The sequence below is a fragment of the Hyalella azteca genome, unplaced genomic scaffold (genome assembly GCF_000764305.2).
Source record: "Hyalella azteca isolate HAZT.00-mixed unplaced genomic scaffold, Hazt_2.0.2 contig6064, whole genome shotgun sequence".
NCBI classification, from domain to species: domain Eukaryota; kingdom Metazoa; phylum Arthropoda; class Malacostraca; order Amphipoda; family Hyalellidae; genus Hyalella; species Hyalella azteca.
The window spans coordinates 250,804-275,004 of NW_025936235.1; the positions used below are offsets into that span (position 1 = coordinate 250,804).

Sequence of the window (24,201 nt, forward strand, 5' to 3'; positions counted from 1 at the left end):
TCCAGTCGCTTATATTGAAAATAAAATGATTTAAGCAAGTATTTCTTGCATCAGAGATAATTCAAAGTTTGCTAATGTTAACAGCATTATAATACATGCAGAAACGTAAATTTTTTTATAGATATTAAAAATTTAGGCTCTATGACTTGTATACTATGTCTATTATAGTCTATAGGATTTTGAATCAATGCATGCATTCAAATTCAAATTAGGTCCACCCACGCTCCACGGCCAGTGTAGCTGTCAGCTCACCTTCAGAAGTGTGAAAGCTTTTGCCGGTGAAGGTGTGTTTTACGATCGGTCCGTAAAGAAGCGTTGATCGGTTCAAAATGACATAAGAACAGGTTCTTTTGAATAACCTATGGATTGGCACCATGCTGATGATACACACTTACAACTTTTTTTTTGTGTAGTTTGGCACTGCAGAAGCTTCTCTTTTATGCAAGTTTGATTGAAGACCATGCTCTGGTCTTCAATCAAACTTACAACTTTCTATACATACATACTCAAACTTTTGGACTGCATTGGATCAATTGGACTAACTACAATGACATCCACACTCAGGATGATGTATGTTTTCGGTGAATTTTCCTGCGCATTTTCGCTTTTTAAGCTATTGCTGTGCACAGTTGGCGCAATGTAATGAAAATTGATTATCTTCGCGCACGTGTTCGCGCAATCCTGGCCATCTTTATTTTAGAAGAAATTTTCTCCAAAGTCATATGGCAACACTGAACACCGTCTGTTTACATTTCGTATGTATAACAGCCGCAGTTTGCGATTACCGTATGTTCCGTATCCGACAAGGCAGACAACCGGAAGAGTCAGAAGTAACCCGGACATGTCTTACATTTTATTATTGTCATTTGTCAGTTCGACTCGCGTAGTCAATATACTCGCGTTATTATGCAGCGTATATTGTCAACTAAAATAGTAGAACTATTTTAGCTTTCTAAAGTACGGCGCACGGCGCATTTTTCTACCAACGTAGTACGGCACACCGCGCAGGTCGTTAAAATGATAAAATAAATTCCCGCGCACCTGGCACATCTTCCTGACCATGGAATGACATTGAGTATGACAAAGAAGCAACTTCATCTCAATGGACATGATATATTCAACAATCTTTACACTTACCAGTTGCCAACATCAAAATTTAGACTAAACGTAACGATGGCGGCGGCCTCTGCAAGAAAGTGGTACCGTAAAATGGGGTAACTTTTACCACTTTTTTTTCAAAATGATGCAATTTTTTTACTAGATAAGTTAAACTTAAATTGAAACATGCAAAATATAGATCTAAACATACTCAAGCTTCACTTACCATAAATTGCTGGCTAGTGGCTCCTGCCTCTCACAGTTTTGATGTAATTTGAAAAAAGTGATGGTCTTTGTTACCGGGTACCCCAGCTCTTGGGGTTTCTTTGACTGGGTGGTAAAATCAATTTTATTTTTTGGTAAAATAACTCCAGGTTTTGGTGCATCGTAGTAGAACTCTTCAAGTTACATATGCAAATGACAAATTTGTGGGAAGTGTCATAGGGTAAACGCGGTATATTCCGACACATTAAGGATGCATCGAGAAATGAAAAACTATAAAAAAACCATATGCGTTACGTAAGTTCTGTTGCCTTCACGTGACTCTCAAAACACTTCACTACGCGTCAGCAACGATGAAACGTCACAAAATGTTGCCATATTTATTAAAAAGCCTTTAGAATGGAAACCTACCAAATCCCTATATTCCGTCACTGTGTGTGGCAATATTCGACATGTGGTGAGTTGTATTGCGTCAGCGCTTCAAATTTAACTGATACGTAATGCCGACATCCACGTGTTCGAATTCCGTTTGCTGTGTGAGCTGTATTGGGATACAACACGGCTTTGAATTAGAAAACTAACGAATATTGAACACTATTTAATTACGTTTTAATTAACAACTATTAGGCTTTTAATTAAGCAAATTTCAATTTTTGTACAAAGCTTGGAACAATCTGTGTGTGTCCAATTCAAGTTGTGTCGGAATTAGTTTTCATGTGTCTAAATCCATTTCTCAACTTCATCATCTATTAATTTATTTACGACTTGAAATCAGCAAATACAAGTATACTTAAGGGGAGCATCTGGGTCCAAAATCGACAATTTTGGCTTTTCCAGTTTTTAGTCTCACCTTAAAGCTGACATTCTGCCCTATCCAACGGTACCACTGCCATCTCTCTACGTTGATTTATGATTTCACGACATTTCATGAAAGGGGGGCGGGTGGGGGAGTTCTTTAAGTAATTAGATAGGAACTAATTAGCTGCTAATATCCATAGAGTTTGTCTTGCACTTGAGTTTCGTGTTTTGATAGATTTTGTACAAGATCCCTTAATTAATTTTATAGAGAAAGTGTTTCATTATCCTTTCACTTAGATAGTTACCTCTAAATTCATAAGCAGACAACGAGTTTGTCTCACCCGCTAGAGACGCACGGTAACAATGCCATGAACTTATTTACAAGGTTGCATGCATGTATTACCCCAAATAACTAATTTTACCCTAAAAAACAGTCTGATTGTACAGCAAGTGTTAACTGAATATGTGATAATTTTGTCTGACTGCTCTAATGTGACCGCAACTACATAATCGTAAGCTTGATGTTTACATTTTTTTGGCGGGAACTCATCGCAACTGATTTCTGGACAAGCTTCACTACATGCTGATCCATCCAACATATCGGAAACCTTACTTTTTTTAAATAGTTTACCGAAGACTGACAAATATATTAAATGCAAGAATTTCAATCTAAATGTGTCGACAAGATCTTCTGAAGGCATAAATTTTGCTACTGAAGCATCGCCAAAGATCTTGCAATATTCATCCACTCTCTGCATAGTGGTCTGTAGAGTCTGAAACAAAGATAAAACATTAATAGGTGTATCAAACATAAAATATGTTATATAGGTACCTATGGTAATTTTAACTTAATTTCCAAGCCGGTCTATGTTACCCCGTTAGGACTGACATTAGGTGGTCAAAGTTGCCCCATTGGTGGGCGGCACCCCCCATTTGCAAACTATGACACCTTCCTAAAATTTGTCATTTGCATATGTAACTAGAAGAGTTCTACTACAATGCATCAAAACCTGGAGTTATTTGACCAAAAAATAAAAAAATTGGAGAGGGTACTGTGACAGGCTTTAAATAATAGCTCTTTTTCGTGGGTCACATTATTAATTTTTTAACCTATTAGATATGCAACTTTTTAAATCTTTCTATTGTGTTACCGGTACATAGCCTCAGTATTAGGCCTTTGATGGCCATTGACAAAATTTTTCTATGTCAAATAGTTTTTGAGTTTTGGGAGTTTTTGTTAAAAAAACGAAAATTGGTCAAAGTTACCCCACCGGTCAAAATAACCCAATTTTGCAGTAGCTCTCCAAGAGGCCAGTGTATTAAATGAATTTTGCATCAAAGAAGATTGTTGACTTCATCATTTGGACTGCATTGTATTTATTGGATTAACTTCTACAACATTGAGTATGATAAACAAGCAATTTCATCTCAAAATTATTGATGATTTCAACAGGCTTGGTTGTTGTTGTAATTGCCAATCCTGGCAGTTGCGACTAGGGAGGGGAGGTGATAGGTCAGTTTTTCCGGGTACTCGGTACCACTGGTAGTTCTACGACCATCACTGGCTCGCTGACCCACCAGAACCATTTAATTACATTACACAACACCCTGGACAAGCCAGGTAGGTACTCATTTATCCACCAGAGTTGGATGAATGGCTGAGTTGACCATGAGCTGAGCTTCCTGGTAGAATTTGTTGTTGTCCTCAGTGGGACTTGAACCCGGGCGCTGGGTGCAAGAGACAGAGTCTCTCACCACTGCACCACCACAACTCCAACAGGCTTGGTGACGCTCTTGACAACAACGCCAAACTGTAAACTATACAAAACAATGGCCCCAGCCAAAAATCAGCTCTCTAAGAGGCCAGTGTAGTCTTAACATTTTGCTTCAAAGAAGGTTTTAGACTTCTTCATCATTTGACAGCACATCAGTCAACATCATCAACAAGTAGTTGATTGTATCAATCGTAGTTGTTAACAAGTAGTTAACAACTACGATTGATGAATTTGGCAGCCTGGCAGGCTTGGTGACACCCTTAATAATAACACCATACCCCAGACTATGTGCATCAAAGAGTCCTGCCAAAAAGCAGAAGTTCTCCAAGAGGTCTTTGTAGTCTTTAAATTTTGCTTCAAAGAAAGTTGTAGACTCTTTTATTATTTGGACTAAATTGGGGTAATTGGACAAACAACCAAGACATTGAGACTGTCTAACCTGCCGCCCTCTGTCTGGAGAGCAGAGGAACCCCTGAAACAAACTCACAAAACCATTGATCAAACCTTTATGGAGAAACCCAACACAGTGTTTTAACTTCTAATAGGTTCTAAAAAGCAAAAAGTAGAAATTATTTTGCCAGAACTCAGAATTTTTCTATTTTCAGAATATTTCAAAATGGCTTCATGGGAGACCAGTGCTGCTGTGGTATCTGATTGTTCTAATGTAAACAACAGTCTATCAAATTCAAATGCTGGTAATTCAGTTAATGGCAGTAGTGCTTCTACCACTGCCTCAACTACCAATCAGAGCCAAGCCAGTCAGGTTGCTCGTAATAGTAGCATTCTTCATAACATTCTCAGGTGGGTTTCTGTGCTGCTTTTATTTAGCTGCAATTCACTTCTTATAAAGATTCACTTGAAATGGTTTTCATTGTATTCTTTTGCTTATACTTTAGATAAGTACTACTGCCTCTTTTTAAATAAATCTCTAGGACATGTAATATTTTACTTTTTACTTTGTATTTATGCTTATTTATTGTGCATAATCTGCTATCCCCTGTCTAGATTATTCAGTCATGTTTTTCTCTTTTTTAAGCAGGATCCAGCAAAGGAAGTCAGCCAATCGGCTGTTGCCAAAAGAGAAAAAGTTGGAGAAATTGGCAAGCTATTCCTTGTGTAAAGTGAGTACCGGTATTTATTTATTTTAGGCAATCTTTGATTTTAATATAATTGATTATTAGGAATTTTCTGATGGAGAAAACCCAATGATCACTTGTGTATTTATCTCGTCTTATTTTATTATTCTGAATATGTCTTATTAATTACTACCTTCATAAAGAAATAGGAAATTACTACCTACAGAAAGAAGTCAGCTTTCAACAATTTTTAATTTTTTCATGCAAGATTAATAAGTTACCTCACCTGAAGTAAAGTTCTTAATAGTTAGTGAGTGACTGGTGTAATCAGTCTTATCAATAGTCTTATCAATGTGTCTATACACATAATTTTGTTGATTTTTCACTCATTCTTTTGCCCCAATGTCCCAGGCTGATGAATCCTGCAAGTGTACTGGTTTTAAGAACTGTCCCAGCAACATAGCTGCGGCATCAAGCCAGGCAGCAGCGGCTGCTGCACTCAAGGAGCCCCTGCCACTTACCACCCCGTGCACAACCTGCTCTCATACCATAGGTGCTGTTCATGTAATAGTTGAAAATCTTTCTACAAAAATAATCTGTTACATAATACATAATTTAGAAGAATGATGTCAGATGCTGCTTGATGGGTTCACAACATTTGCCTTAGTTGCTACTCCTGAAAAATTAATTTAATTACCTCAGAAAACTTAATATGTCTTGTTAGTCTGTTTTTATATAGGTATATAGGTACCTATACATATTTTTTTGTTGGATTTTTTTGTTGGATTTTTTTGTTTGGATTTCAGAAGGCTAATAATAATTATTTCAACTTGAAGAACATTAGTTTTGAAGTTTATATTCTCAAAATTTTTTAAAGTCCTATGGTATCAAGTTGGTTAGTAAAAATTTGTAATATAATGAATTTAAGGACAATTTTGTCATTACCTGTAGTGATAACTATTTGTTGCATTGTTTACAGTATAATTTTTCCAAAAATCCAACCTCTTTGTTGCAATATGATGCATATCATATCATCTGAAATTCATATTCCTGGCACAGCTGACCACTCTTCGTACTTGAGTCACCTGGATAACTCGGAGCTTGATCGCTTACTGTCGATTGTGACAGACATAGAAAATGTTTACTTCATGGCCAACAGAGAAGAAGACACTGACACTCGCAGTGTTTATGTATTTCTGTTCAAGCTCTTCAGAAAGTGTGTTGTTCAGGTATCTACTCAGTATTCTTATCAATATCAATGTAGTTTTTTGTATGGAGCATTATCATAATGGATTTAATTATTTAAATATTTATAAATAATTGTCTTTGAATGAAGTAAAAAAAATCTGGTCTAAAATGGTCGATCATTAGTTAGTTTAACATGTTTAGTTTTTTTTAAGTACATGTCATTAGTCCTTGAACTTACTTTTTAATGTGATTCTGAATTTTGTGGTTTTGAAAAGTGTGAAAAATGTTATTATATATTTGTTTAAGAAAATAATTTGCTTCTAGTAATCAAGGTGAAGGTAGTGATGTTTTCTTTATTTCTTTGTAATTTAAGCTAGAAATATACATGTTGCACTGACCTATAGTTGTCTAGTTAATGTTTTTATATTCCGAGTTGTGATACATTGTATGCTTCCTCAGACACAACATCATCCAGTTATTGAGGGACCACTTGGCAAGCCTCCTTTTGAGAGACCTACCATAGCCAAAGCTGTGTCTAATTTTGTGCAGTACAAGTTCTCACACCTACAGCCCAAGGTATCTTCTAATACAAACTTTCCTAGTGTTTATTTATTTAATTTTTTGTTTAGAAGTTCATTCAAACTGGTACCTACCTTGTGATATTTGCTTTTTTTGCAGAAGCTTGCATAGATATTATTTTCATCCAACAAAACTGCTGTTAGCTTATGATTAGTTTCAGAAGTGCTTTATTACTCTGCAGATAACTGTTGAGCGAGAGGATTTTTTTATACATTTAATCAGAAATTTCTATTGAAGCTTGGACTAGACATAAATCATTCTTTCCAGGAGCTTCAGGCAATGTATGACCTTGCTAAGATGTTTCTGCATTGCATCAACCACTGGAAGCTTGAGACTCCCACGCTGCACTATGCCCATTCTCCTCCATCTCCTTTAGAAGACACTACCAATAGCTACAAAGTCAACTACATGAGGTAATGTTTCATGATCAGGCGTGCTCACGCAACTGGGATATAACTTGGCCATGAAATATTTCAATTAATCAACAAAATTAATTCAAATTTTGTGAAAATACATTTAGCTTACTGAGTAGCATGATGCAAGGCTCTCTTCTTCGCACCATGCAATGTCCTTGTCATTTGTACCATCTTTTCTTACCTTTGGTTTCTACAACAGGTGGCTGTGCTACATCTACGTGCCACAGATCTGTGACTCTCTTCCACATTATGAGCTTTGTTCAACATTTGGCCGCACCTTCCTACGCAGCGTGTTCAGTACTCTTCGCAAGCAGCTCATGGAGAAGTTTCGTAGTGATCGAGTTACTGAGGACAAACACGACTTACTCATGCACAAATTCCCCAAGTCAGTTACTAAATGTATTTTTTGGGCATTTTTATGTGAAGGATGTAGTATGAGGTGATCGAGTTACTGAGGACAAACACGACTTACTCATGCACAAATTGCCCAAGTCAGTTATTAAATGTATTTTTTGGGCATTTTTTTATGTGAAGGATGTATGAGGATTATTTTGTTTGTTATCAAAGCTTATCGACTCATTTCTTGTGGGTGTGTTAGAAACCTGGCTCCGCAAAAATATTGGGATTGTTATACATGTATTCACGATACTTATCATGTTGATATGTTATAGAAACCTAAAATTTCATTCATAATGGGAGAATATGAATGGATTGATGGGAAACGGAGGAGAGGATTTGTGAAATTTTTTATACTTTTTGCAATTGGTATATTCAATTTGAATTTAAAAGACTAAAATAAGTTTATTCCATAGTTTGAAACAAGAATAAGATCGGAGTCATATCTTCCATGTCAAATGTGGGTTTGAAGGCTTCTTTACTCAATTCGTGGACATTCTTTATTATTATTAAGAGTTTTAGAGATTACGGGAATGACAGGATTGGGATTTTTAATTTTTAGCAATAGTCAAGCATGGGCAATGATGGACTAACCTGCTATTAAATTATATTACAATTATTATTATCCTAGAATAACTGCTTTGAAATAAATCTAGGACAAATTTTGTTAAAAAATAATGATAAAAATGTTTGATCTTCAAAATTTTCACAGCAGCGCGCGTTTGTAGCTGTTTTAGTTTCAGATTTCAGTAGTTGATGTTCTGGGCATCATTCACTAGCATCCTAATTAGAAGTTTAGATGATCTACTAGCATTTTCTATGCTTTTACCTTTCCTATATTTGTTGGTAACCTGACTGCACACCTGTGACCTGTTAATCATTAGACTACAACTGACTTTAATAAAGTATTTAATTATATGAACGTGCAGGTTCTTATCAATGCTGGAAGAGGAGCTCGTGAAAGACAACTCGCCCATGTGGGACATGGAGTTTGTTCCACCGCCGACCTTTGCCCGCCCCTACACGACGGAATACAAAGGTAACAAGAGTCTCATGGCTGTGCTATTGCTGCTTCGCCCGCCCCTACACGACGGAATACAAAGGTAACAAGAGTCTCATGGCTGCGCTATTGCTGCTTCGCCCGCCCCTACACGACGGAATACAAAGGTAACAAGAGTCTCATGGCTGCGCTATTACTGCTTCGCCCGCCCCTACACAACGGAATACAAAGGTAACAAGTCTCATGGCTGCGCTATTGCTGCTTCGCCCGCCCCTACACGACGAAATACAAAGGTAACAAGAGTCTCATGGCTGCGCTATTGCTGATTTGCATCTGTTCCATCAATACTTTATTACGTACACGTTGCAGTGTATTTATCGTATGTGATTGCTGGGCTTAGCTGGAAATGATTTACGAGCTTGTAACTATTTTTGATAGTTTGGCCCAGATGTTTAGGGTTACAAACCAACGCAGGACTAAAACTGGCTGTGGAAACGTTATGTCAATATTAATAAGCCTTGCCAAGCTTGCTATATTTCGTGTACTTGGAGATTTAATTTAATGCTAAAATTTTGCTTGATTTACTTCCCTCATGTATATATGGAACTAACCTTGAAAAGAGATTTCTATTCATGCCATGACCAAGCTCTTAGCAGGGATCCTTTCTAAATTATTACTTAATAATTGAAATTCTGGTATTTGTCAACAAGCAAGTACCTTGTTGATTAGGTAAGGATCCTCTAATAAGGATTTCCTTTAATTGACAAATTGCTCTATGAGATTTCCATTTTTCCAGGCTCAACCGAGGCTGAACGCGTGGCTGCGTTGTCAGAGAGCTCGCTTTTCCACATCCCTCCTACAAAGAAAAGGTTTGGCTTACTGTTTTAATTCTTGGTTACTATAAAGCTATTTCTAATTCACATTCTTTATTAACATAGAAGAAAACTCCAATATAAATACCACACAGTATAACTTAAGTGTGCTTGATCTTCTCATTCACTAATTTCCACATTAAACATAATTTTGTATGTAGTTTATGAGCTTTCAAATCTTTATAAACAAATAAATTAAGTCGCTGGTGACACTAAGCTCAAAAGTGATAGTAAAATTTGTTGTTAATTTAGCATGACTGTAGTGCAGAAAACAATGAAGTAGCGCAACCTGTGTTGCAGAGAGAAGCGCGAGAGTTAAGGTTTTGTTAATTTAGCATGGCTGTAGTGCAGAAAATAATGAAGTAACGCTACTTGTGTTGCAGAGAGAAGCGGGAGAGTGAAGGTTTTGTTAATTTAGCATGACTGTAGTGCAGAATTCTCGGAGAACTCCGCTAGAGACGAGGCTGCTAAGGTACGACCTATTGCATTGTGAAATGCAGCTGGTACTGTGAAGAAAACTTGATTGAAGTTAGTTGTTTATATACATGACGTAGAAGTTCTTATGAGTTCTGTTAAAGCCTCACTCATTCTAATTTATTTTGGTCTTCGAATCTTCTAGAATTTAGACCGTTTTAATAAGTCGCTATGGTCTCAAGCAGATGCAGTTATCCCATTTCAACTGATTTTCGTGCATGATACAATACACTATCTTGCTGAAAGTGTTTTATCCCTCAGACCTGACCCCATGTATTTTTCACTATTATGTGGTTTCACTACTAATACCACTATTGTGGTATTTTTCACTATTGCTTCCCCATGTTCTATCGTGGTGAGAAATTCATTGTTTATTTATGATTATTTGTTACCAGCTTGAGGAGCAGAAGGGCGGTATATCGTTCCACGTGATAGGCAACTCCCTGACTCAGAAGGTCTCCAAGAAGACGATGCTCTGGCTCATTGGTCTGCAGAACGTCTTCTCGCACCAGCTGCCCCGCATGCCCAAGGAGTACATCACTCGGCTCGTTTTCGACCAGTCAGTAAAATTAAATAAAATTAAAAACAATTTAAGTATCGAAAACACAAGCAACGTTGCAAATACCGTAGTTGCATTCCTATCATTTGACTTCATGAACGCTCTTGGCTAAACATGATACACCGATATTGCAAACTAAAAAATCGTGTTTTTTTATATTGAGCGTCGTCATGTCATGATTCAGATAATGTGTAATTTCTCAGGGAGTTTGTGTTGTATTGCAGTAAACACAGGACGCTGGTGCTGGTGAAGGACCACCAGCCTATAGGCGGCATCTGCTTCAGGCTCTTCAAGAAGCAAGGCTTCTCTGAGATCGTCTTCTGTGCCGTCACATCCAACGAGCAGGTCGCGATTCCTCTTGTATTGTTACGTGAATATTCTATTTCCGATGATACGTGGATACACTGGATATATACCAGCAGGTCGCGATTCCTGTTGTATTGTTACGTGAATATTCTATTTCCGATGATACGTGGATACACTGGATATATAGACATCACCAGTGTCAATTAGAAAAGTTCTTGTTTTACGCAGTCGATTGCTGTAAGTCTGAAGGAAATATTCGTCCTCTATGTTATTGGTTTATGTGTATTACGTTCTGATATATTATTAGATTAAGTATAAATGAAACCTTTAAATGTTTCCTGTAAACTTTCTCTTGTCGTCCACTATTTTTAATGTTTAAACTTGCAGAGTTACTAATAACAGTATTTTTTCTGTAATGAAAATTTTCTTCAATTTTTTTCTGGCTCAACTTGAATGGAAGTAATGAATTTGAAGATAATCAGTTGAATTAAACTACATTTGAAAATATTCTATCTACTAAAGCTTTGGTTTTGCGAATCTAATATTTGACGTGCCTTGAATCTATTCTTGCTCATACGGCTTGAATTTATTTTAATAACGTGTTTGGCAAAATTTTCTCAACTTTGTGTGTTCTTTGATAAATGTTCTATGACTTTTGTGTGTTCTATGATAATATTTCATTGCAGGTTAAAGGCTACGGCACTCACATGATGAACCACCTCAAGGACTTCCACGTGAAGCACAACGTTCTTCACTTCCTCACTTTTGCTGATGAATTTGCTATTGGTGAGCATAGTTGCTATCAATTGGATAAACATTCCTGCATATTGATCAGAGAACGCTGTCTCATATTGTGTGCTTGAGTTAAGGTTATTTCCTAAATTCATCATTTTGTTGCAGTCGAATTATGTAAACATGCCGACTATCCTTGCAGAATTTTCTTCACTTGCTGACAGAATTTTTATTTTTTGAGACTGAAGATATTTTATGCTGCAACATGGAAAACTTGTTAATAAAAGAGTCCATAGTTTTAGAGTAAGACTTTATTTTATATGATGCCGTTTCAAAAGAACAATAAGTCTTTATCTCCAAAAAAATACTGAAATGTGTACGTGTTCTCCAGGCTACTTCAAGAAGCAGGGCTTCAGCAAGGACATCCACCTGGCACGCGCTGTGTACCAGGGCTACATTAAAGACTACGAGGGCGCCACGCTGATGGGCTGTGAGCTGCACCCCAGCATCGTCTACACTGAGTTTACTGCAGTCATACGCAAGCAGAAAGAGGTGAGACTCTTGACTGTTCTTGACCATTCTTGCCCGTCCCTCTCCTTGACCGTCCCTCTTGCCCGTATTATTTTTTGGGGGAGAAAGGGTTAATTATAAAATTCTAAAGTGAGATGACAAAGGTAGATTGTGAAAAAAATCCTTATGAACATAAGATCCAGTGAAGAGACCACAATGACTTCTTGTCCAAATTGTTCCATCGTTTGCGGTATTTAGCAAGAGGAAAGTGTCGGCCGTCAGAATGAGAGATCCACGGCAGGTTGAAATATTGTCTTGTGTTTTAACTTGAAATTTTTTCATCTATATTATAATAAAATTACCCATATTACACTACTTGTTATTTTAACATGCATTTTAATCAAGCGGGTATACCATTTCTGTTTAATTTGGTGTATTTAAAATTTTTTTATAATAGTTTTTATTTTTAACAGATCATAAAAAAGCTCATCGAACAGAAACAAAGCGAAATCCGGTGTGTGCACAAGGGCTTAAAATGCTTTAGTGAAGGTGAGTACCAACCAGCCATGACACTGCAAAGCCAATGCCGCATTATGTAAAAACACAATTTCACTTGAATTACAGTTATTAATTCTATAGGAAGTGCTAGATCTTGTCAGCGTAGTGTCCCGGCTCGCCCCAAGTCTATGAATGACGTCTTTTTGTACGATGATTCCCGCGTATGCTTGGGTCTTAGAGAAAATTCCTCTTAACTGCGGAACTTTCATCAATGAAGTCCCAGGTTCCCAGGGCTAACATAAGTTTTACTGCCAGGAGTGAAGAGCATCCCCATCTCCAGCATACCTGGGATCAGAGAGGCAGGCTGGCGCCCTCCACCTCCCCAGCAGAAGAAACCTCCTCAGGAACAATGTGATTTTGCCAACGACGCTGACTATCTCTACGGCCTTTTCAAAACAATTCTCAATCATGTGAGTCTCAACACTGTGTAAAATAATTAGGGTACATTGAAATAAAATTTTTTTTCTTATTTGAAGGTGCACGCCCAATAAAAAACGTTTATTTTTATTATTCTCAGATTTATAATTTAAATAATGACAATTTATCAATATAAAAACATTGTAGACATACTGAGTTAATGCAACATGTTTATGCTTGAATTTTGCTGTAAACGAACAAATTTTGGATTCTTTCTGCTAAGGTTGAAGTTTAAAATATTAAATGAGGTAATAGCATATAGAAGTGACAGTTGAAGTAACATTCGAACTGGAGAATATATTGTAATATAACAGTCTGTACACCTCCCAGAGGGCCGAAATAATCTCAATTAGAAGACAATTATTTATTGAGACATGTCGAGGGCCTCCATTGTATTTCTAACATCAAAAGAGACTAAGATACATCATTTAATAATGCTCTGCTGAAAAATTATGTCCTTAATAACAAGCAGTAAGCACTTAAACAACAAAAACGTTTTTAACAAATCTGATTCCAAAACGGCACAGTACTGCATCACTACATGTAAACGGTCCTTATTAACGATATTACGTCTTCTCGATATGGTCTGATCTTTGATATTCAATCAAAAAGGTTTTTTTGGTTATTTCTTGGTCTTCCTTTGATTTTTCATCATATATTAGAATTACCTAGTCGCGAATACACTATTGGTATATCGCGCAAGTTAATTAAATAGTTAAAAATGAGATTTTTTTGCAAGTTCAAATTTGTTAGAAGGTTCTATTGGTTGTGGTAAAATATGTTTAGTTGCACATCGCGAAGAAAATGAACGTAAACGTGCTTAGCAGTTGTTACTCTACCGTCAACGACGTACAAGCTGCTCGGCGTCCATCATTACGAACAATGTGATAATTATCAGATATACTCGTTTTTTTAGTAAAACTATAAAGTTTGAAAGCTATTCGAAATTGCACTTCTCATAATTCCATAAGATAAATCGTCAATATTCGAAGGCGTAAAGAAGAAACTAGTCTTTGACAAGTTTTATCGTTTTGATGACATTAATTTGTTGAATTTGTTCAGACTTGGCAAACACTGGGATTCTCATCAGCCATTCTGCCTCACCCTACTACCCCTCTGCCATGGGGCAACATGGATGAGCTTCCAGAGCTCCAAAAAACATTGAAAGAAGAAGAAGACCGGTCCGGGTCCGGGTTTTAGTCAGTACCACATAGTAATATACTGGTAAATGGTCTATTGCTGAATATGAAGCAGATGCACAGAGGCAGAACTTTCCTTAAATCATGGAATTGGATTATTATGATGATGGATATAATCTGTAATAACAATCATTTCACAGGCAATTTTAAAAATCACTTGTGACTATGAGTGGTTTTGCTTATTCATATTTTAATACTGAAGAAATTGTACTGAAGAAATACCGTCAAACGAGGTAAAAAGGGACAGTTTTGAGCATTTTTTGTTGATAATTTCTTACCATGAAACATTTCAGGAACAAGTTTAAGCTCATTTTATAGCTCTTTGCGAGGGCTATTGAATGGCCTCTTCAAAAAAATTCTGTATGCTATTTGTAAGGCACTAGACGCAAAATAAGCCCTGGGGGAGTGTCAAGAGTAGTAGTCCCTTTGGGCGGAAATGGCTGTTATTATTTTTTTTTTTTGGAATGAGATAGGCAAATTCTGTCAATTACGTTTTCAAACCAACACCTGGGTCACTGGGTGCAACTTTTATGTGAATAAAATTTTTTAATACGGCGAATATTTTCTTTGCTCCAGACCTTAGCAGAGGTACTTTTCCAAAATCGCACTTTTCACGCTTTTTTTCAGTGATTTTTTAGAGATAGTAAATGTTTGATTTCTTGACTAGCTTTATACATAATAGATACCGGTAGTAAAAATGTTGAAGTTTACGCCACTATTTTTAGTTTTGCAATATTTTGATTAGTTTAGCTGCTACAACGGTACAACATTTCTACGAAATGTCGAGGCAGTAGGCACGTCCCGATTTACCCCGCCCATCGCTTTTTACCCTGTTTGACGGTAGTCAATGAATTTTGCATCAAAGAAGATTGTTGACTTCATCATTTGGACTGCATTGGATTTATTGGATTAACTTCTACAACATTGAGTACCTATGATAAACAAGCAATTTCATCTCAAAATCAGTGATGATTTCAACAGGCTTGGTTGTTGTAATTGCCAATCCTGGCAATGGCAACTAGAGAGGCCTGAGAGGGGGGTTGATGGTCTGTTTTTCCAGATACTCGGTACCACTGGTAGTTCTACAACCATCACTGGCTTGCTGAACTGCCAGAACAATTTGATTGCATTACACAGCACCCTGGACAAGCCAGGTACTCATTTATCAACCAGAGTTGGATGAATGGCTGAGTTGACCATGAGCTGAGCTTCCCGGTAGAACTTGTCCTCAGTGGGACTCAAACCCGGGCGCTGGGTGTGAGAGACACGACAGAGTCTCTCACCACTGCACCACCACAGCTCCAACAGGCTGTCAGGCTTGGTGACGCCCTTGCCCCTTGACAACAACGCCAAACTGTAAACTATGCAAAACAATGGCCCCAGCCAAAAATCAGCTCTCCAAGAGGCCAGTGTAGCCTTAACATTTTGCTTCAAATAAGGTTTTAGACTTTTTTATCATTTGACAGTGCATCAGTCAACATCATCAACAAGTAGTTGGACTAACAACTTTGATTGATGAATTTGGCAGCCTGGCAGGCTTGGTGACACCCTTATTAGTAACACCATACCCCAGACTATGTGCATCAAAGAGTCCTGCCAAAAAGCAGAAGTTCTCCAAGAGGTCTTTGTAGTCTTTAAATTTTGCTTCAAAGAAAGTTGTCGACTCTTTCATTATTTGGACTAAATTGGGGTAATTGGACAAACAACCAAGACATTGAGACTGTCTAACCAGCCGCCCTCTGTCTGGAGAGCAGAGGAACCCCTGAAACAAACTCACAAAACCATTGATCAAACCTTTATGGAGAAACCCAACACAGTGTTTTAACTTCTAATAGGTTCTAAAAAGCAAAAAGTAGAAATTATTTTGCCAGAACTCAGAATTTTTCTATTTTCAGAATATTTCAAAATGGCTTCATGGGAGACCAGTGCTGCTGTGGTATCTGATTGTTCTAATGTAAACAACAGTCTATCAAATTCAAATGCTGGTAATTCAGTTAATGGCAGTAGTGCTTCTACCACTGCCTCAACTACCAATCAGAGCCAAGCCAGTCAGGTTGCTCGTAATAGTAGCATTCTTCATAACATTCTCAGGTGGGTTTCTGTGCTGCTTTTATTTAGCTGCAATTCACTTCTTATAAAGATTCACTTGAAATGGTTTTCATTGTATTCTTTTGCTTATACTTTAGATAAGTACTACTGCCTCTTTTTAAATAAATCTCTAGGACATGTAATATTTTACTTTTTACTTTGTATTTATGCTTATTTATTGTGCATAATCTGCTATCCCCTGTCTAGATTATTCAGTCATGTTTTTCTCTTTTTTAAGCAGGATCCAGCAAAGGAAGTCAGCCAATCGGCTGTTGCCAAAAGAGAAAAAGTTGGAGAAATTGGCAAGCTATTCCTTGTGTAAAGTGAGTACCGGTATTTATTTATTTTAGGCAATCTTTGATTTTAATATACGTAATTGATTATTGGGAATTTTCTGATGGAGAAAACCCAATGATCACTTGTGTATTTATCTCGTCTTATTTTATTATTCTGAATATGTCTTATTAATTACCTACATAAAGAAATAGGGGTCAGCTTTCAACAATTTTTAATTTTTTCATGTAAGATTAATAAGTTACCTCACCGGAAGTAAAGTTCTTAATAGTTGGTGAGTGACTGGTGTAATCAGTCTTATCAATGTGTCTATACACATAATTTTGTTGATTTTGCACACATTCTTTTGCCCCAATGTCCCAGGCTGATGAATCCTGCAAGTGTACTGGTTTTAAGAACTGTCCCAGCAACATAGCTGCGGCATCAAGCCAGGCAGCAGCGGCTGCTGCACTCAAGGAGCCTCTGCCACTTACCACCCCGTGCACAACCTGCTCTCATACCATAGGTACCAGTACTGTTCATGCAATAGTTGAAAATATTTCTACAAATTACCCTATTACTAAATACATAATTTAGAAGAATGATGTCAGATGCTGCTTGATGGTTTCACAACATATGCCTTAGTTGCTACTTTTGAAAAATTAATTTATTTGCCTCAGAAAACATAATATGGTATGTCTTGTTAGTCAGTTATATAAATAGGTAGTACTATATATTTTTTTGTTTGGATTACAGAAGGCTAATAATAATTTTTTCAACTTGAAGAACATTAGTTTTGAAGTTTTCTATTCTCAAAAAGTTTTGAAGTAATATCAAGTTGGTTTAAAAATTTTTTTAAATGATGAATTTAAAGTTGATTTTATCATTACCTGTAGTAATAACTATTTGTTGCATTGTTTACAGTATAATTTTTCAAAAAAAAATCCAACCTCTTCATTGCAATATGATGCAAATCACACCCTCTGAAATTCATATTCCTGCCACAGCTGACCACTCCTCGTACTTGAGTCACCTGGATAACTCGGAGCTTGATCGCTTACTGTCGATTGTGACAGACATAGAAAATGTTTACTTCATGGCCAACAGAGAAGAAGACACTGACACTCGCAGTGTTTATGTATTTCTGTTCAAGCTCTTCAGAAAGTGTGTTGTTCAGGTATCTACTCAGTGTTATTATCAATATCAATGTAGTTTTTTTGTATGGAGCAACAGCATTATCATAATGGATTGAATTATTTAAATATTTTTTAAATAATTGTCTTTTAATGAAGTAAAAAATCTGGTCTAAAATGGTTGATCATTAATTAGTTTAACATGTTAGTTTTTTTTCATCAAAGTACATGTCATTAGTCCTTGTACTTATTTATTTTTAATGTGATTCAGAATTTCATGGTTTTTTAAAGTGTGATAAATGTTAGTTTTTTTTAGATAATAATTTGCTTTTAGTAGTAATCAAGGTGAAGGTACTGATGTTTTCTTCATTTCTTTGTAATTTAAGCTAGAAATATACATGTTGCACTGACCTACTTATAGTTGTTTAGTTAATGTTTTTTATTCTGAGTTGTGATACAGTGTATGCTTCCTCAGACACAACATCATCCAGTTATTGAGGGACCACTCGGCAAGCCTCCTTTTGAGAGACCTACCATAGCCAAAGCTGTGTCTAATTTTGTGCAGTACAAGTTCTCACACCTACAGCCCAAGGTATTTTTTAAATAAAAACTTTCCTAGTGTTTATTTATTTAAGTTTTTGTTTAGAAGTTCATCCAAACTGGTACCTTCTGATATTTGCTTTTTCGCACTAGCTTGCATATTATTTTCATCTGACAAAACTGCTGTTAGCTTATAAGTTTCAGAAATGCTTTTTTACTCAACTGTTGAGCGAGAGAATTTTTTGTATACATTTAAACAGAGAATTCTTTTGAAGCTTGGACTAGACATAAATCATTTTTTCCAGGAGCTTCAAGCAATGTATGACCTTGCTAAGATGTTTCTGCACTGCATCAACCACTGGAAGCTTGAGACTCCCACGCTGCACTATGCCCATTCTCCTCCATCTCCTTTAGAAGACACTACCAATAGCTACAAAGTCAACTACATGAGGTATTGTTTCATGATCAGACGTGCTCACGCAACTGGGATATAACTTGGCCATGAAATATTTCAATTAATTAAAAAAATTAATTTAAATTTTGTGAAAATACATTTAGCTTATTGAGTAGCATATTGCAAGGCTCTCCTCTTGAGACCATGCAATGTCCTTATCATTTGTACCATCTGTTCTTACCTTTGGTTTCTTCAACAGGTGGCTGTGCTACATCTACGTGCCACAGATCTGTGATTCTCTTCCACATTATGAGCTTTGTTCAACATTTGGCCGGACCTTCCTACGCAGCGTGTTCAGTCTGTCTCTTATACACATCTAGATGTGTATAAGANTACAATTATTATTATCCTAGAATAACTGCTTTGAAATAAATCTAGGAGGACAAATTTTGTTAAAAAATAATGATAAAACTGCTTGCTCTTCAAAATTTTTATTGTAGCGCGCGTTTGTCGCTGTCTTAGTTTCAGATTTCAGTAGTTAGTGTTTTGGGCATCATTCTCTAGCATCCTAATTAGAAGTTTAGATGATCTACTAGCATTTTCTATGCTTTTACCTTTCCTATATTTGTTGGTAGCCTGACTGCACACCTGTGACCAGCTGATCATTGGCCGACAACTGACTTTAATAAAGTATTTAATTATCTGAACTTGCAGTTTCTTATCAATACCTGACTGCACACCTGTGACCAGTTAATCATTAGACTACAACTTTCTTTAAGGTATTTAATTATTGGAACGTGCAGGTTCTTATCAATGCTGGAAGAGGAGCTCGTGAAAGACAACTCGCCCATGTGGGACATGGAGTTTGTGCCACCGCCGATCTTCGCCCGTCCCTACACAACGGAATACAAAGGTAACAAGAGTCTTATGGCTGCGCTATTACTGCTTCGCCCGCCCCTACACGACGGAATACAAAGGTAACAAGAGTCTTATGGCTGCGCTATTACTGCTTCGCCCGCCCCTACACGACGGAATACAAAGGTAACAAGAGTCTTATGGCTGCGCTATTGCTGCTTCGCCCGCCCCTACACGACGGAATACAAAGGTAACAAGAGTCGGTGTTTTTATCGTATGTGATTGCTGGGCTTAGCTGGAAATGATTTATGAGCTTGTAACTATTTTTGATAGTATGGCACAGATGTTTTGGGTTGCAAACCAACGCAGGACTAAAACTGTGGCTGTGGAAACGTAATGTCAATATTGATAAGCCTTGCCAAGCTTGTTATATTTCGTGTTCTTGAAGATTTAATTTAATGCTAAAATTTTGCTTGATTTACTTCCCTCATGTATATATGGAACTAACCTTGAAAAGAGATTTCTATTCATGCCATGACCAAGCTCTTAGCAGGGATCTTTTCTAAATTATTACTCAATAATTGAAATATTTGTCAACGAGCAAGTACCTAGCTGATTAGGTAAGGATCCCCAAAAAGCATTTCCTTTAATTGTCAAATTGCTCTACGGGATTTCTATTTTTTCAGGCTCAACCGAGGCTGAACGCGTGGCTGCGTTGTCAGAGAGCTCGCTCTTCCACATCCCTCCTGCAAAGAAAAGGTTTGGCTTACTGTTTTAATTCTTGGTTGCTATGAAGTTAATTCTAACTCACATTCTTTATTAATAAAGAAGAAAACTCCGATATGAATACCACTCAGTGTAACTTAAGTGTGCTTGATCTTCTCATTCACTAATTTCCACGATAAAACTAATTTTGTATGTAGGTTGTGAGCTTTCTAATCTTTATAAACAAATAAATTAAGTCGCTGTATGCACTAAGCTCAAATAGAGATACTAAAATTTGTTGTTAATTTAGCATGACTGTAGTGCAGAAAATAATGAAGTAACGCTGCCTGTGTTGCAGAGAGAAGCGGGAGAGTGAAGGTTTTGTTAATTTAGCATGACTGTAGTGCAGAAAATAATGAAGTAACGCTACTTGTGTTGCAGAGAGAAGCGGGAGAGTGAAGGAGAAGCTGGTGGCTCGAGCAGCAAGAGGATGCGTGGAGATGAGGGTGATGGAGAGGACAGTCCTCCACAGGACCTCCCTGAGGAGAAGGTGGCTGAGGTGCTCGCCTCCATCATGGACCCCAGGAAGACCCTGGGGCCTGAGGTGCTCTTCTCGGAGAACTCCGCTAGAGACGAGGCTGCTAAGGTACGATCTATTGAAGTGAGAAATGCAGCTGGTACTGTGAAGAGAAGTTGATTGAAGTTGGTAATTTATATTCATGATTCATGACGCAGAAGTTCTTATGAGTTCTCGCTCAAAAGTTTTTATGAGTTCTCTGAAAGCCTCACTCATTCTAATTTATTTTGGTCTTCGAATCTTTTAAAATTTAGACCGTTTTAATTAGTCGCTATGGTCTCAAGCAAGTGCTGTTATCCTATTTCAACTGATTTTCGTGCATGATACAATACACTATCTTGCTGAAAGTGTTCTATCCCTCAGACTTGTAACCATTTATTTTTCACTACTGATTCCCCATGTTCTATCATAGTGAGAAATTTATTGTTATTTATGTAAGTGATTATTTTTGACCAGCTTGAGGAGCAGAAGGGCGGTATATCGTTCCACGTGATAGGTACCTCCCTGACCCAGAAGGTCACCAAGAAGACGATGCTCTGGCTCATTGTTATTTATGTAAGTGTGATTATTTTTGAGCAGCTTGAGGAGCAGAAGGGCGGTATTTCGTTCCACGTGATAGGCAACTCCCTGACCCAGAAGGTCTCCAAGAAGACGATGCTCTGGCTCATTGGTCTGCAGAACGTCTTCTCGCACCAGCTGCCCCGCATGCCCAAGGAGTACATCACTCGGCTCGTTTTCGACCAGTCAGTTAAATTAAATAAAATTTGAAACAATTTAATCAATCTAATAATTTGAGTATCAAAACACAAGCAACGTTTGCAAATTGTTGCTTTCCTATCATTTGACTTCACGACGTTCTTGGTTAAACCTGATACACCGATATTGCAAACTAAGAAATCGTGTTTTTAGCGCATTTCCTCCTGGAAAAAATGCACTATTGTGCTCGCCATGTCAGTCTGTCTGTCTGTGTGTCCGTCCGTGACTTCACGTTTTCGTTGACCAGAAAATGCGCTCTCTGTCACTCACTGCAGTGAGTACTGAGTTATTTTTTATATCGAGCGTCGTCATGTCATGGTTCAGAAAATGTATAATTTTTCAAGGTGTTTGTGTTGTATTGCAGTAAACACAGGACGCTGGTGCTGGTGAAGGACCACCAGCCAATAGGCGGCATCTGCTTCAGGCTCTTCAAGAAGCAAGGCTTCTCTGAGATCGTCTTCTGCGCCGTCACCTCCAACGAGCAGGTCTTGATTCCTGTTGTATTGTTACGTGAATATTCTATTTTCGATGATACTTTTAAACACTGGATATTTTGACATAACCAGTGTCAATTAGAAAAGTTATTGTTTTACGCTGTCGATTGCTGTAAGTATGAAGGAAATAGGCGTCCTCTATGATATTCGTTTATGTGTATGTATACTACGTTCTGATATATTATTAGATTAAGTATAAATGAGGTCTTTAAATGTTTCATGTAAACTTTCTCTTGTCGTCCACTATTTTTAATGTTTTAAACTTACAGAGTTACTAATTACAGTATTTTTTCTGCAATGAATAGGCAAGCTCCCATTAAGTTTATTTTTTATTATCTGGCTCAATTTGAATGGAAGTAATGAATTTGAAGATATTCAGTTGAATTAAACTACATATGATAATGTTCTATCTACTAAAGCTTTGGTTTTGCGAATCTCATATTTGACGTGCCTTGAATCTATTCTTGCTCATACGGCTTGAATTTATTTTAAACGTGTTTGGAAAATTTTTCTCAAATTTAGAACGCAATTCTCCAAGAAATGTGACTTTGTTTGGTGGCCCGCCGCGACTTCTGTGTGTTCTATGATAATATTGCATTGCAGGTTAAAGGCTACGGCACTCACATGATGAACCACCTCAAGGACTTCCACGTGAAGCACAATGTTCTTCACTTCCTCACTTTTGCTGATGAATTTGCTATTGGTGAGCATAGTTGCTATCAAGTCGAGGTTATTTCCTAAATTCATTATTTTGTTTCAGTCGAATTATGTAAATATGCCGACTATCCGTGCAGAATTTTCTTCACTTGCAGATAGCATTTTGATTTTTTTGAGACTGCAGATATTTTATGCTGCAGCATGGAAAACTTGTTAATAAACGAGCACATAGTTTTGTTTGCAGAGTAAGACTTTATTTTATATGATGCCGGTTCAAAGGAACGATAAGTCTTTATCTCAAAAAAAATACTAAAATGTGTACGTGTTCTCCAGGCTACTTCAAGAAGCAGGGCTTCAGCAAGGACATCCACCTACCACGCGCTGTGTACCAGGGCTACATTAAAGACTACGAGGGGGCCACACTGATGGGCTGTGAGCTGCACCCCAGCATCGTCTACACTGAGTTTACTGCAGTCATACGCAGGCAGAAAGAGGTGAGACTCTTGACTATTCTTGACCATTCTTGACCTTTCTTCTTGACCATTCTTGACCGTATTAAAAATTACTTTTTAAAGACAACACTTCCAAAGAATCCAGTTTCTCCAATCTTACAGATGTACAATGAATTTCTCATTTAATTTTCGAATTAAAAAAATTAGTTTTTCAATTTTTTTAACATATAAATTTTTTTAATATATAATTTTTTTCCAAATTAATTATTATATTAATGGATTCATGCATTGCCTCTGACTTCACACAAGAGTGCAAAATTTCAGATCAATTAGACAGGTAAAAGTGTGTCAGATATCAGTTATAAGATTTGCAGCTGACAAAATTATTTTTTCAATTTTTTTAATATTGAAAAAAAAATTTTATACTTTTTTAAAATCTTTTATTTTGACATTTCATTCATGCATTGTCTCCAACTTTACACAAGTGTGCAAAATTTCAGATCAATAGGATAAGTAGAAGTGTGTTAAATTTTGATTATAAGATTTGTAGCAGACAGACAGACAGACAGACAAACAAACAGACAAGAAGTGAAGTTAAAGAGAAGTGTTGTAATAATAGGCTACTAATGTAATTTAACGTAGGGTAAAATGGTAAGTACCATTTGTATGTAAAAAGCATTGACGTCATAATACGACGTGAGAGAAGGCGGGGACAACAAGCTTGCGGTCTACATGCAATGAAAGGCACAGCGTGCACTGCCTTCGTGCCTCCCTTTTTACAACACTTCTCTTTAACTTCACTTCTTTTTACAACACTTCTCTTAAACTTCACTTCTTTTTACAACACTTCTCTTTAACTTCACTTCTTTTTACAACACTTCTCTTTAACTTCACTTCTTTTTACAACACTTCTCTTTAACTTCACTTCTTTTTTCAACACTTCTTTTTAACTTCACTTCTTTTTACAACACTTCTCTCTAACTTCACTTCTTTTTACAACACTTCTCTTTTACTTCACTTCTTTTTACAGCACTTCTCTTTAACTTCACTTCTTTTTACAACACTTCTCTTTAACTTCACTTCTTTTTACAACACTTCTCTT

The 24,201-nt window shown here is 37.0% G+C and overlaps 1 protein-coding gene and 1 long non-coding RNA gene across 2 annotated transcripts in view; both read left to right on the forward strand.

The window, feature by feature from the left end:
- The first annotated feature begins 4,497 nt into the window (after positions 1 to 4,497).
- Positions 4,498 to 24,201, forward strand: part of LOC108675512 (histone acetyltransferase KAT2A) — a 34,465-nt gene continuing 14,761 nt past the window's right edge. The window contains exons 1-14 of the mRNA XM_018163533.2: positions 4,498 to 4,694; positions 4,933 to 5,014; positions 5,381 to 5,522; positions 6,029 to 6,198; positions 6,617 to 6,733; positions 7,004 to 7,149; positions 7,352 to 7,537; positions 8,478 to 8,587; positions 9,345 to 9,417; positions 20,605 to 20,809; positions 21,320 to 21,483; positions 21,861 to 21,981; positions 22,594 to 22,693; positions 22,981 to 23,141. Coding sequence (XP_018019022.1) covers positions 4,510 to 4,694; positions 4,933 to 5,014; positions 5,381 to 5,522; positions 6,029 to 6,198; positions 6,617 to 6,733; positions 7,004 to 7,149; positions 7,352 to 7,537; positions 8,478 to 8,587; positions 9,345 to 9,417; positions 20,605 to 20,809; positions 21,320 to 21,483; positions 21,861 to 21,981; positions 22,594 to 22,693; positions 22,981 to 23,141 — 1,962 coding nt within the window. The 5' untranslated portion in view covers positions 4,498 to 4,509. The remainder of the gene's footprint in view (positions 4,695 to 4,932; positions 5,015 to 5,380; positions 5,523 to 6,028; positions 6,199 to 6,616; positions 6,734 to 7,003; positions 7,150 to 7,351; positions 7,538 to 8,477; positions 8,588 to 9,344; positions 9,418 to 20,604; positions 20,810 to 21,319; positions 21,484 to 21,860; positions 21,982 to 22,593; positions 22,694 to 22,980; positions 23,142 to 24,201) is intronic.
- On the forward strand, positions 19,677 to 20,542 carry LOC108675514. The gene is made up of 3 exons (XR_001931112.1): positions 19,677 to 19,708; positions 20,145 to 20,217; positions 20,522 to 20,542. It is a non-coding gene; the product is annotated as an uncharacterized LOC108675514 (long non-coding RNA).